Below are 12,682 nucleotides of genomic sequence, written 5' to 3'. Positions count from 1 at the left end.
AGTGAGAGAGAGAAAAGTATACAAGTAGTGCTAATACATATAAATAGAGCTATACAAACACATACATAGATGTAGAAACACAGGCAACACTGTTTCACTAACTCACAGTAACCAACTTGACAGTTACACTTATATTATTGCAACTAAATCCATAGTAATTTGTTTACTATCAAATGTGTCTGTGCGTATATACGCATATGTCTATATATATATATAGCACTGCATATATATACTTTTCTATATATTTTTTGTAAAATTATACAGATATCTCCACAAAAGTTAGACAAAAATGCAAGAAACCTTTATAATAATACAGAGAAAAATAGATTAAATAAATTAATTACTGGAAAAAAACTTAAAAAATACATACCTGATCCTCTGCAAAGGTGTATTAATAAGATAAATAGTAAAAAATACCAAAAGGTTTTAGTTCCCCTGGTCATGTTTAAAAAAATAATAATTCCAAAAAGAACTACCGCTATAGATAAACAGTAAAATCCAAAAGGTTCTACTGTCTGTCTCTAACGGAAGTCTAAATGCAAGTGAGGCAAAGTCTGGATTCTCTCCTGACTGAACCAAACATGCATTGTGATGTCACACACTCACTGGCATCTCTTAGTTAACAAAACATCCACTGTGATGTCACACTTAAAGGAACAGTAACACCAAAATGAAAGTGTTTTAAAGTAACTAAAGTATAATGTACTGTTTCAGAAGCACTACTATAGTTTATATACAAAAGCTGCTGTGTAGCCATGGGGGTTAGCCAGTAAAGCTGAAAAAGTAGAAAAACGCAGGCTGCACAGCAGATAACAGATAATCTCTGCAGAAGTTTTTTCTTTCACAAGAACATTAACAGAAGTTTAGGAATGCCATTCCTAGCTCTCTACAGGCTACAGACTGAAAACCTTTCCAATATAAAATAGAGCGATTGTTGCAAAGAAGTTTATTTGTAGTTTATAAAGTTTATTTCTAGGTTCTCGATCAACAGACACAGAAATGTTAAAATTAATATTTTTGACATTACTTGCCCTTTAGCTAAACATCCATTGTGTTGCTACAGTTAATTTCAATACAATAGGATGAGAGATGGATGTGGAACAATAGCATAAGGCATTCTCAGTATCTTGGGGTTATTTGACTAGAAAGTCATGCAGAGCAGTCGTTATTTCATTTTAAACATGAAAATAAATTTTTAAACAGAGCTGTTATGCCTCAATCATATGCAAAGAACTGACACATAGAATGTAATTAACACTATAAATTGTAAAGGGAAAAGGCAAGGCAGTGATGATAAATAGATAAATTTAAAGGGATTCTGCCATGATTGTTATGCTGTAGGTTTTTTACTAAATGACACTGTGTTCTTTGCAAATAATTCACTTTACTATTTAAACCCTTATTTATTAACCAAAAAATTTATTTTTAGCTGTAATATTGATTGACGGGGATTAAAGGACAAGGAAAGGCCAAGTCACTCGGGGGTGCCAAAATGTTAGGCACCCCCAAGTGACTTAAATCACTTACCTTACCCCAGGCTGGTGCCCCTGTTACGAGAAACTCGCACCAGCCCGGGGTACCTGCAGCGAGCGCTTCCTTCTTCCTGTTACTTCTGCGGCGAAATCCCTGGGCTGTAAAAAAAACAAAAAACTATTGCTCTGTGAGGCTACAGTTTTATTGTTATTGTTACTTATTGTAAATTTATTTTCTATTCAGTTCCTCTCCTATTCATTTTACAGTCTCTCATCCAAACCACTCCCTGGTTGCTGAGGTAATTTGGACCCTAGCAACCAAACAACTGCTGAAACTCCAGACTGGAGAGCTCCTTAACTGAAAATTAAATAACTAAAAAACTAAAAATAATAAAACACCATAGTCATGGTGTCAGCCAAATGAAAAGGCGATATTTGTTTGGCGCCCAAAGGTGGAAGGAGCCAACAACATCCAATCAACTATCACCCATTGACTTTTAATGGGGAAATTGACACTGCTGCCAATCTTTGAGGCTGCACACACCAAACTTGAATCACATAGTCATGGGGTCAGCCTGAATGCAAAGATGATATTTGTTTGATGCCCAAAAATGGGCAGAGCTATAGATAACCAATTAAACTTTACCTAATAACTTTTAATAGGGGAATTTAACTTACTGCCATTCTCGCAGTATTAACGCTAGGGTCCCCAAACTCTTTACGGTTAGTCACTGGTGGACTACAGGTCAAGGTTAGTAAAAGCGTATAGAGCCACTAACAGCCAACCATATTTTCATGTTTTACATTTAAAACACTCCCATTCTCACACTATTTACACCATGATCCCCAAATTTCTGCACAGTCACTGGGTGACTAGGTATTCAGGGTTAGAAAAAGTTGGAGGATCCACCAACAGCCAATCACATTTATTTAAATGATTTCAGTTGGGAAATTTTAACTACTGCCATTCTCACACGTCAGGGTCCTCAAACTTTGTTTGTCCCTACTGTATCTGCTGCCATTCTCACTTTAAACGTCAGGTTCCCCCAACAACAGCCAATCAGATTTTACCTATATAAGTTTAAACTGCTTCCACTCTTTAAAAACTAATACCAGGGAACCTAAATTTTGTCAGTCACCAGGTAACCGCGGGTAGAAGAGGGCAGAGCCACCAACAGCCAATCAGATTTTACATATTGACTTTCAATGGGGAAATTAAACCTGCTGCCTTTCTCACAGTCTTAATGCCAGGATCTCCAAACTCTTCACGTTTGGACACTAGGGGCAGGGCCGCCATCAGGGGGGTACAGGGGGGACAATCGTCCCGGGCCCGGTGATTTTTTTTTCTCTTAAGGGGGGCCCGGCCGTGCTGCCCTTACTTATATTAGCTGGGCCCCCCTGCTGTCAGCACCTAAGGCAGAGAGCTTTAACATTACTCTCTCTGTGCTGCTGCCCCGTTCCCGAGTGGCCCAGCCCACCTTCAACCCAATTGGCCCAGCCAGCCCCAGCCCAGATTGGCCCAGCCTGAAATGGCCAGCCCGCCCCCAGCCTTGATTGGCCAAGCACACCTCAAGCCCGGATGGCCCAGCCCGCCCCCAACCCGATTGGCCCAGCCAGCCCCCAACCCAATTGGCCCAGCCAGCCCAGATTGGCCTGCATGCTTCCCCCACCCAGACTGGCCCAGCCTTCCCCCAACCTGATTGGCCTAGATTGTCCCTAGCCCAGATTGGCCTGCATGCTTCCTCCAGCCTGGATTGGCCCAGCCCTCCCCCATAGAGAACAGGATGGAAAAACCAAGGCACAGGTAAGAAAAAGTGTTGGGGAGAAAAATAGATGAATGGGGAGAGTGAAGAGAAACGGAAAGGGAGAGGTATGTATTACGTAACCTCCATATCAAGCAATGACAGCACAGAGCAGGGGCAGGTAGATGGGAAGGGGTTAAACTTTGGGCAAACTCCACTGACCCCCAATAAACTAAATGACTTATTGGCACATTAATTAACGGAGCTCTTTATGCTAATGCCACACGTAGCTTGTAGCGCATATTTTCCGCAAGCAGAAAAATGCTTGCCAAGAATACGCTCCATAAGCTTAAAGCTCCCCCTACCTGTGCCTGCACCCAAATGAACTGAATCTGCTCGGGTGCAGGTCCATGTAACCGACATCTGCTTAAAAAAGCGAGAAAATGCAAAGTCTCACGTTTTTAGCCAGATATTGTCTACATTGTGCCTGCACCCGAGTGTATTCAGTTCATTCAGGTGCAGGCACAGGGGGGGGAGTTTTAAGCGTATGGAGCGTATTCTTGGCAAGCATTTTTCGGCTTGCCGAAAATATGCGCTATACGCTACATGTGGCATTAGCCTTATATGAACTGCTTATTATAGAGCAGCGGTTCTCAACCTGTGGGTTGGGAACCCATTGGGGGTCAAACCCTTTCACAGGGGCCTCCTAAGACCATCGGAGAAAACATATTTCCAATTGTCTTAGGATTAATTTTATGGTTGGGGTCACCACAGCATGAGGAACTGTATTAAAGGGTTGCGGTATTAGGGAGGTTGAGAACCACTGTTATAGAGTAACATCAGCTGTTTATATTGCACACAGAAGGGGCAAGGTCAAAATTTTGGTAGTGCACTTGTGTTAATGGGGGGGGCCCCATATAAATAACCTGTGCGGGGCCCCGGCATTTCTAATGGCGGCCCTGACTAGGGGACTGCAGTTTTAGGTTTGAAAAAGTGAGCAGAGCCACCAACAGCCAGTCAGAGGTCACCTATTGAATTTTACGCCAGGGACCACAAACTTTACAGTTAGTCACAGGGTAACAATAATTTAAGGCTTGAGTTGGTCACTAGGGGTCTAAGATTAATGGTTAGAAAAAGCAGGCAGAGCCATCATCAGCCAATGAGATTTTACCAACTTAATGTCACTGGTTTATATTTAAACTGCTGCCTTTCTCGCAGCATTAATGGCAGGGTCCTCACACTGCAGAGTTAGCCACTAGTGGACTGCAGTTCAAGGTTAGAAAAAAGTGGGCAGAGCCACCAACCATCAGATTTAATTTGGTGACGTCACATGTTTTTCAAACAAACATGAATTTTGTTCTCAAACTTCCCCTTCTAGTTAGCGCCTCCCTCCATTTTCTCCTCCTATAGCAGAGCATGTCTGTTCTAGAAAAATTCTGTCCCCCCCACCTTTTTGTGTTGGGGGGGGACAGAATTTCTTAGAAAAAGCCCGAATACCGAACCAAATTCTGGATTCGGTGCATCCCTAGAAATTAGAAAATTTTGTTCCTGTTTATGCCAGTTGTATGTATTGCTTTTTACACTGAAAGTTTTAGATTTCCAAAATTATTAAAGACCCCATTTTATCTCTTAAAGTTAAAGGTCAAATATTAAATGAAATCTAAGCTGAGCAGGAAAATATGATTATTCACACGACATTAGGGACCCCACTATCTGATCCTGTTGTATTTCTTGCAGATAATTTTGCTGCATTGTGTAATGGACTTTATGCAGCCTAGGCACAGCAGTAGTTATAGGCCTGTTGTAATTAGCCTTTGCACATTAAGCCTTGGGCAGGCCGTGTGGATGTTCTGCTCTGTCCCATAGATGTTCAACTTGCATTAAAAGCACAATTTTCAGAAGTATTTTCGTGAAAATCAACATCATAGCTAATTTACTAACTATTTTTATTACTTATTCATAGTAACATGCCACATAGAAGGTCATTGTATTCATTTAGGGCCATGACACACGGGGAGATTAGTCGCGGCGCAACAAATCTCTGTTTTCATGGGCGACTAATCTCCCTGCAATGCTATCCCACTGGCTAGAATGTAAATCGCCGTTGGGATGGCAAATCGCTGTGCCGCGTATGGGCGGGGCGACTAATCTCCCTGTGTGTCACGGCCCTAAACATAACACCCATTCTTTTTCAGAAATATATCTAATCCATTGGGTAATGCATTTAACACCCAACAGAAATAATATTGTGGCCAAAATTGAGGTACTGCACATTAATTCATGGGGGGCCCCATATAGATAACATGTATGGGGCCCCACTGTTTCTGATGGCAGCCCTGATCATTTTGGCTTGTACTGAAGATCCTCTAATCTAACTCAAAGTATTTGCTTTCAAAATAATAGAAAAAAAATAGCAATGTCTTTGTTGTCAGGTTATCAGTAAAAATATCTATAATAGAAGGGGCAAGGTAATTGTGTGTGATCCTCAGGCTGTTGTTAAATATGTCTGACAGAGATCACATAATGGTGTGACAGAAATACTGCAGGCTAAAAGTTAAGGGAGTCTACAGAAAAAAGCCAATTTTACAGACCAAGTCTGTCCAGTTTTAAATGTTGTTTATTGGGGTAATTTAATTCATATGCCTGTGTTCTATATAGTGTTTGCTGCTTGGTCCTGCCAATAGCAGAGTATATACAGTTATATCAGGCATCTCATTCACATTTATGTTGAATTATTGGTGGCCACATGAGGTCACTGCAGGCACAGTTATATCAAAACCAAAAGACAGTTATAAAATATAAAAAGAAAAATCCAGCCTGTAGTCTGGCATCAAGCTTTGATGATTGTTCATTCTGGAGGTAAAATAACTGTTTTTGATATGACAGGAGAATGAAGACAATGCGCCTTCAGAGGAGTATTACACCCCAGATCCATCGCCCAATAACAGGAGTTTAAGTAAGTTCTTAATATTTATAAGTATTATGCTGTATTTGTGAGGGGTCAGATGTGAAAGTTCATACGTGTTCACCATCTCACTCCCTATCCACCCCCTGACTTGGCCTTTGTAACCGAGGCCCCCAGTCTTCAATAGATAGTGACGGTGTATCAGGGTTCTAAAGACAATACACTGGACTAATAAATATAAATTATAGGCATCTCATAATACATGAGAATTTATTTGGACATTTGGGAAAGTAAGGTGCATAATTGCAGGCATGGAATAGACAGTACATATGACTCTCAAAAATTTGGACATGAAGTCCCTTTTCTTTACAAAGAAGCTGTCCACCACCCCCTCTGGAAAGCAGAGGGACTTCAAAGTCCCAGAATCCATCACATCACAGCAGAAAGAAAATTACACTGTTAGCCTAAGGGGGGTTGGGAAATAGTATGTACGGGTATCATGGTTTCCTTTCAATCGGTGGAATCGGGTATAAATAAATGACATTCATCTTAACTTTCGCAGTTCAAACTGTGTTTATTCACCTAACTGAAAAGTCAAATAGGAGGGTATACTTTCCCTTTGAGACAATATGCAAAAAGCAGATGCAGGATATACTGGTGCAGGCATAGCCAGTGGTAGTACTTTGGGATGTTTAAGGCAAACTTTACCCTTCCATAACAAGCTGAAGAAGGAGGCTGAACAAACTGTGACACAGAAGCAATGATATGGTCACTTGTGGTCAATGGAAGCTGCATTTTTTTATTGTGAATATACTGCATTGTTCCTTAATTTGCTTTATTTACTGTACACCTCTTCCCTGAATCTGGCAAGCAAGACCAATCTATGTGCCAAATGGGCCAGATTGCTGCCAGTCTTCTCTGTAATCAATAGTCTGATGTTTGCAAAGGCCAAGCGCTGTCCCTAGATGAACCCGCGCACCCACCTGCCTCGGGCTGGAGATAAAGATTAATCTACTGCACTGGAATAGCCATATCTCAGGTGTAAAGTCTGGCACGGCTGGTTTCTGATTTATGTGCCACAGACCTCTCTCTGTTTCCTGTCTCTCGAGACATATGTTAATGAATATCTGATCCAGTCCAAATAGGGCTCTTCCTATCTCCCCACTACAGATGAGGCACACACTGACATACAGCCAGCATACCCATATGTCTGGCAAAAAATCAGCTACAGTACCTAGTCCCCCGTGTGCTTTTAAGGAGCAAAAGGTTTTCAACACCAGTGCAACATGGCAGATACCAAATGAGAAATGGCAGGTCATATACAGGTCGATATACTACTGTTCATTTATGTATATATGTTTCAGGTCGTTAAGATGAATGCATTGGAGGTACATTCACATAAGGAAATGATGTTGTGCGTTTTGCCTATATTAGGGCTCTGGCACACGAGGAGATTTGTTGCCGGCGATTTTTAAAAGAGCGATTTGGCGACAAGACGAGCGACAAGACGCCAATGCTAAATCAATGGAAATCGCCAGCGTCAAAACATACGAGGCTACTTCAAATTGCCTGCTGTTTCAAATCGCACACAGACCCTTTTCTGAGCGACTTGAGTAAACATGTGGGAGGAGTAACTGTTGAGTGTACCATGGGTAGCAGATCGCCTGGAGCTCAACTCGCATGAAATCTCTTTGTGGGTATCGTAGTGGCGACTTGTCGCCAAAGCGCCAGGGGGAAAAAACGCAGGCGACAAATCTCCTCGTGTGCCAGAGCCGTTAGGCACTCTTCTCACTTTCCTATTTCTTTGTATTGTGTAGGTGGTGGCAGCTGGGTGGATGATGATTCCCCTGCACTTAGTTATGTTGATCCTGAAATCCAGGTAGTGGAAAATTGCTATTGGTCCTTAAACATTCTGCTGCCCCCTCCCAATGCCCACTGACATTGTGTATCCTAGCATACCATCACCATTCTTTATTAACCCTCATAGATGAATTCCAATAAGTCCATTACACAGAGATGATGTGTTTGTCCTGCATAATATACTTCTTTCATTTATTTCAAGATTGCTGAAGACAGTTTGAAAACCCTTGTGGGAGACATCCCTGAATCTACTAACACAAGAAGAGTTTTTTTGGATGCAACCCTAAAAGAAGGCTATTGTCCCATGATGCCACATTCCATGTACTGCTTACCACTTTGGCCGGGAATATCCCTGGTCCTGCTGACTAAGGTAATCTGTTTGTACAATCTTTATAAAATATTCTCTATATAAGAAGATTTCACTCAGTGTGTGTATGTGTGATATGCATAGTGCCATATGGCCCATCATTCTTGAAATGACTAATTGGGCTGTGCACTTCTTTTCTCCTTCCCTTACTGCAGTTGTCAGGCAGCCATATTGCCCTCTCTCTGTATCAGCTCCTAGATGGGTTCAGCATGCTGGAAAAGAAGCTTACAGAGGGAGGGGATATCCACCAAATTTTACGATCACACCCGATTGCTGCTGACTTAAAACAAAGAACAGACCGATTTGTAAAGAGTCTTGGTGGTCGCGACTCACAGGTGAGTAAAATATGTAGAGCTTTAAAGGGCTATGGATTTTAGGGCTCTGGTACACGGGGAGATTAGTCGCCCGCGGCAAAACTCCCTGCTCGCGGGCGACTAATCTCCCCGACTTGCCTTACCCCTGCCATCCCACCGACGAACATGTAAGTCGCCGGCGGGATGGCAGACGCGGCGGCGCGATTTCGCGCAAATCGCCGAAAAAGACTCGCGAGGCTTTTTCGGCGATTTCCCGCCGCGAGCAGGGAGTTTTGCCGCGGGCGACTAATCTCCCCGTGTACCAGAGCCCTAAAGGGATGGCTCACCTTTAAGTTAACTTTTAGTATGTTATAGAATGTCGTATTTCTAGCAACTTTACAATTGGTCTTTATTATTTATGTTCTATAGTATTTAATTTGCATTGCTTTCCCGCTTTCAAATGGGGGTCACTGACCCCGGCAGCCAAAACCTATTCCTCTGTGAGGCTACAATTTTATTATTATTGTTACTTTTAATTGCTTATCTTTCTATTCAGACCCTCTCCTTTGCATATTCCAGTCTCTCATTCAAACCACTGCTTGGTTGCTAAGGTAAACAAGACCCTGGCAACCTGGAGAGCTGCTGAACAAAAAGCTAAATAACTGAAAAAACACAAAAAATACAAAAAGAAAACCAACTGCTAATTGACTCAGAATATCCATAGCTGTGTCATAAAAAAGGTTAATTTAAAGGTGAACAACCCCTTTAAAACACTTAATTCATTGTTGTCCCCAATTTTAACAAATCCACAGCATCAAATAAGATGAATGCATCTGCTGACTTAGTAATATTTTTTTGACTTACATGCTGGTGGCCCACAGCCAAAGAATGATCTCACGTAATAGAAGTAATGATGTTCTCATACCAGCCAAGGCCACCTGAAAACCACTTGCCAGCAGTCAATTTGAGGACCTTGAATCAAGTGTTATTTTTATAGCGCACTCTCTACCCAGGGTTTCATTAGGAGTTTGAAGAACTGGTTATTTCTTTTCACTCCTTCTTTTCTCCTTCTACAGATAGAAAGAGATACCTGTTTCAGCTCAATTCTAAAGCTTATCTTGCATATGACAAAACAAAGTGATGTTTTTAAAGACACTTTTATATAGGACGCCTGTAAATCATATGTGCTAAAGGCAGATGTCATTTGGATCTTACTTTGTCATATCAGAACTGTTCCTAATAAGTCATAATTATGTCTCCACTTGAGAATGCATCGACTTGGGGCCAGTCAATATTCAGTTTTTCAGGGACAATAAAGTTGATTACTGATAAAGTTTTGTAAAAAACTGTATACAAGCGTATCCCACTTCTGGTCAGGGGAGATGGGGAATACCACTGCAGGTCAGAGGGAAGCATGGAATGAGGGTGGAGGCTTCCTCTGGATATACAATAGCATATGATTATATATGTATATAATCTACAGTTTGGTCATTTCCCTATGGGACAAAACTGTAAATTATATCCTTATAAATGGTGATTAGTGATCAGTTACAATCAGAGCTTAGTGATGTCATTTTGACTCAAGGAAACTTGTGTGTCCTGGAAAGCAATCATTTTGTATATGCGATATTGCAAGAAGAGGCATATGCAGCTTTTCTACCTTGGGCCCAGCAGGCACAAATGAGACATTCATGTGATGATTAAAGGGGTGGTTCACCTACAGATTAACTTTTAGTATGTTACAGAATTGCCTATTCTTAATAACTTTGCAATTGGTCTTCATTTTTATAGTTTTTGAATTATTTGCCCAGCTCTTCTGATTCTTTCCATCTTTCAAATGTGGGTCACTGACCCAGCAGCCAAACTGTGAAGCTACAGTTTTATTGTTATTGTTACTTTTTATTACTTAGCTTTTTATTTAGTCTCTCTTCTATTCCTTTCCCTTTTGCAAACCACTGCCTGGTTGCTAGGTTGAATTGTACCCTAGCAACAGGATAGCTGCTCAAATTCCAAACTGGAGAGCTGAACAAAAGGCTGAATTATTCAAATAATAAAATAATGAAGGCCAGTTGCAGATCATCAGACTAAAAGATCATTTCAGGGCATTAAACCCTATTAAATAGAAAAAAAAAGTAATCTGTGTCTAGTCTAGTGTCTGTCTAGTTCACTGAAATTACAGATCCTATATAGCACAGGACACATCCAGATCCCCCTGTTCTTGCTTTCCTTTAGGGTATTTTTATGATAAAAATGAAATAGAACTTCAGTCAAAAGCTAACTTAATGGGGGGGGGGGGGGTGCCAATTTGTTAGGTACCCCCAGTAAGCCAGAACTCAAACATTCTGCCAAGGACAGGTATTACCCTACTTGCTGCTGAGTTATGGAATCCATGCATTTTAATGGTTGTTTATAACAGGCTTTCTGACAGGGAACGACCTTTGAGTTCCAGTTCCCCTTTTTGCCCTTCTCTAAGGACCCCCACAATTGGAATTAAACCCAATATTACATGGAGGTGGGCGTCTTGTTGTTAATTTTTTATACAGGTAAATAATCCGTAATCCGGAAACCCTTTATCCAGAAAGCTCAGAATTTCGGAAGGGCCATCTCCCATAGACTCAATTTCAATCAAATAATTCAGATGTTTAAAATGTACTTTCTTTTCCTCTGTAATAATAATAATATAGTAGCTTGTACTTGATCCCAACTAAGATATAGTTAATCTTTATTGTTGGCAAAACAATCCTGTTGGATTTATTTAATGTTTAAATTATTATATCTGAGCATTCTGGATAACAAGTTCCATACATGTAGTAAATCCTGCTTGTCCTTTTGTACATCATTTCCTTTGCACAGTATTAATGATACACATTCTGCCGTCACTAATAACTGACTGTACCCCTTGTGTTCTGTTAATCTAGTTACAGAATTGCTGGCTGGAATTCAAGAGCAAAGCATTCTCAAGGCAAGACACAGGGACTGTACCAGAGTAAGCATCTGATCATGTGACTGATAATACTAGGGGAGCAAGGGGTTTTGGGAAACCACATAGTGGTACAGTGTAGATCTGTTCCTAGTGGGGGATAACATTTGTGTTCTTAAGGGTAATGGCATACTGGATGTTTTGTTGGCGGCCATAAATCTTTGCTACAGTTGGCAACATAAGGGCCCAGATTTCCTTCCTATTGGCCAAAATGCAAACCACAGGTGGAAAACATACGCATTGCTTTGTGTCACCTGCATGTGCCATTACCCTAAAGTGAATTTCTTTTATCTTTATCTGAGTTTCCATTTGTTTTGCCTCCCCAATAAAATGGTTGTAATATCCTAGAAATACCTGGATTGGGAACACTGCTATGTAAGGGTGCCCCCCATCCCCAGTGGGACTCAGAGTCACTTGCGGGGTGGCAGCCTGGCTAAGCCTGAATGCCAGTTGGGGTAAAATTTCAGCAGCATGCTGGTTTTCCTGTCTAGATACACAATCAAATGAGACCAAACATCAATGTTTGTGTGGCAGAGTGGAGTCAATTCAATATAACATAGCCGGCGTGGTCTTCAAGCAACAGTAGCCATTTTGGTGCCCATGAGTAGTAGTCGTAAAAATTCATTCCAGGCCCTTGCTAGCCCAGTGCACCTCATAAACACATGAAATTTATGGTACTAGGGTCGCAGTTTAGATCCAATTTTCTTGTTATACCCGTTAAATCCAAATCTGGAATCCTGATTCCTTGCGTTGCTTTTCATATATTCTCTTTGCAGGCTCCTTCATGCTTGTAGGAACATGAACCGACAGCTGTGCTCTGTGTATCGGCAGCTATTTCTAGTGTCTCTGATGAGTGGAACACATTCCCTCTCCTTAAATATGCAGTCCAAGGTCCGGAAACTGGTCCAGTAAGTAGATCTCCTGTATATATCATGAACTTTAGCTGGAATGAACCACTGACTTTGGAATCTTTGGTTTTCTGGCTCCATATATTACTTAATTGAACATTAAATGGCTGCTAGTGCAGAAATGTCTGTATGACTTTCAGCATATTCTTTTGTCG

General features: G+C 41.2%; 2 protein-coding genes across 5 annotated transcripts in view; one reads left to right on the top strand and one right to left on the bottom strand.

The window, feature by feature from the left end:
- Positions 1 to 710, bottom strand: part of LOC108648123 (protein CASP-like) — a 34,229-nt gene extending 33,519 nt beyond the window's left edge. The window contains exon 1 of the mRNA XM_031905230.1: positions 371 to 710. Within this exon, the coding sequence (XP_031761090.1) occupies positions 371 to 443 (73 nt within the window). The 5' untranslated portion in view covers positions 444 to 710. The remainder of the gene's footprint in view (positions 1 to 370) is intronic.
- Positions 1 to 12,682, top strand: part of hps1 (HPS1, biogenesis of lysosomal organelles complex 3 subunit 1) — a 91,515-nt gene that overhangs the window by 73,874 nt on the left and 4,959 nt on the right. For all 4 annotated transcript variants that reach the window (XM_012966452.3, XM_012966454.3, XM_012966453.3 and 1 more), the window contains 6 exon segments: positions 6,101 to 6,170; positions 7,937 to 7,998; positions 8,182 to 8,349; positions 8,502 to 8,681; positions 11,558 to 11,625; positions 12,396 to 12,527. In XM_012966452.3, the coding sequence (XP_012821906.1) occupies positions 6,101 to 6,170; positions 7,937 to 7,998; positions 8,182 to 8,349; positions 8,502 to 8,681; positions 11,558 to 11,625; positions 12,396 to 12,527 (680 nt within the window).

The sequence above is a fragment of the Xenopus tropicalis genome, chromosome 7 (genome assembly GCF_000004195.4).
Source record: "Xenopus tropicalis strain Nigerian chromosome 7, UCB_Xtro_10.0, whole genome shotgun sequence".
NCBI lineage: Eukaryota > Metazoa > Chordata > Amphibia > Anura > Pipidae > Xenopus > Xenopus tropicalis.
This window is presented reverse-complemented; position numbering and strand designations above follow the sequence as displayed.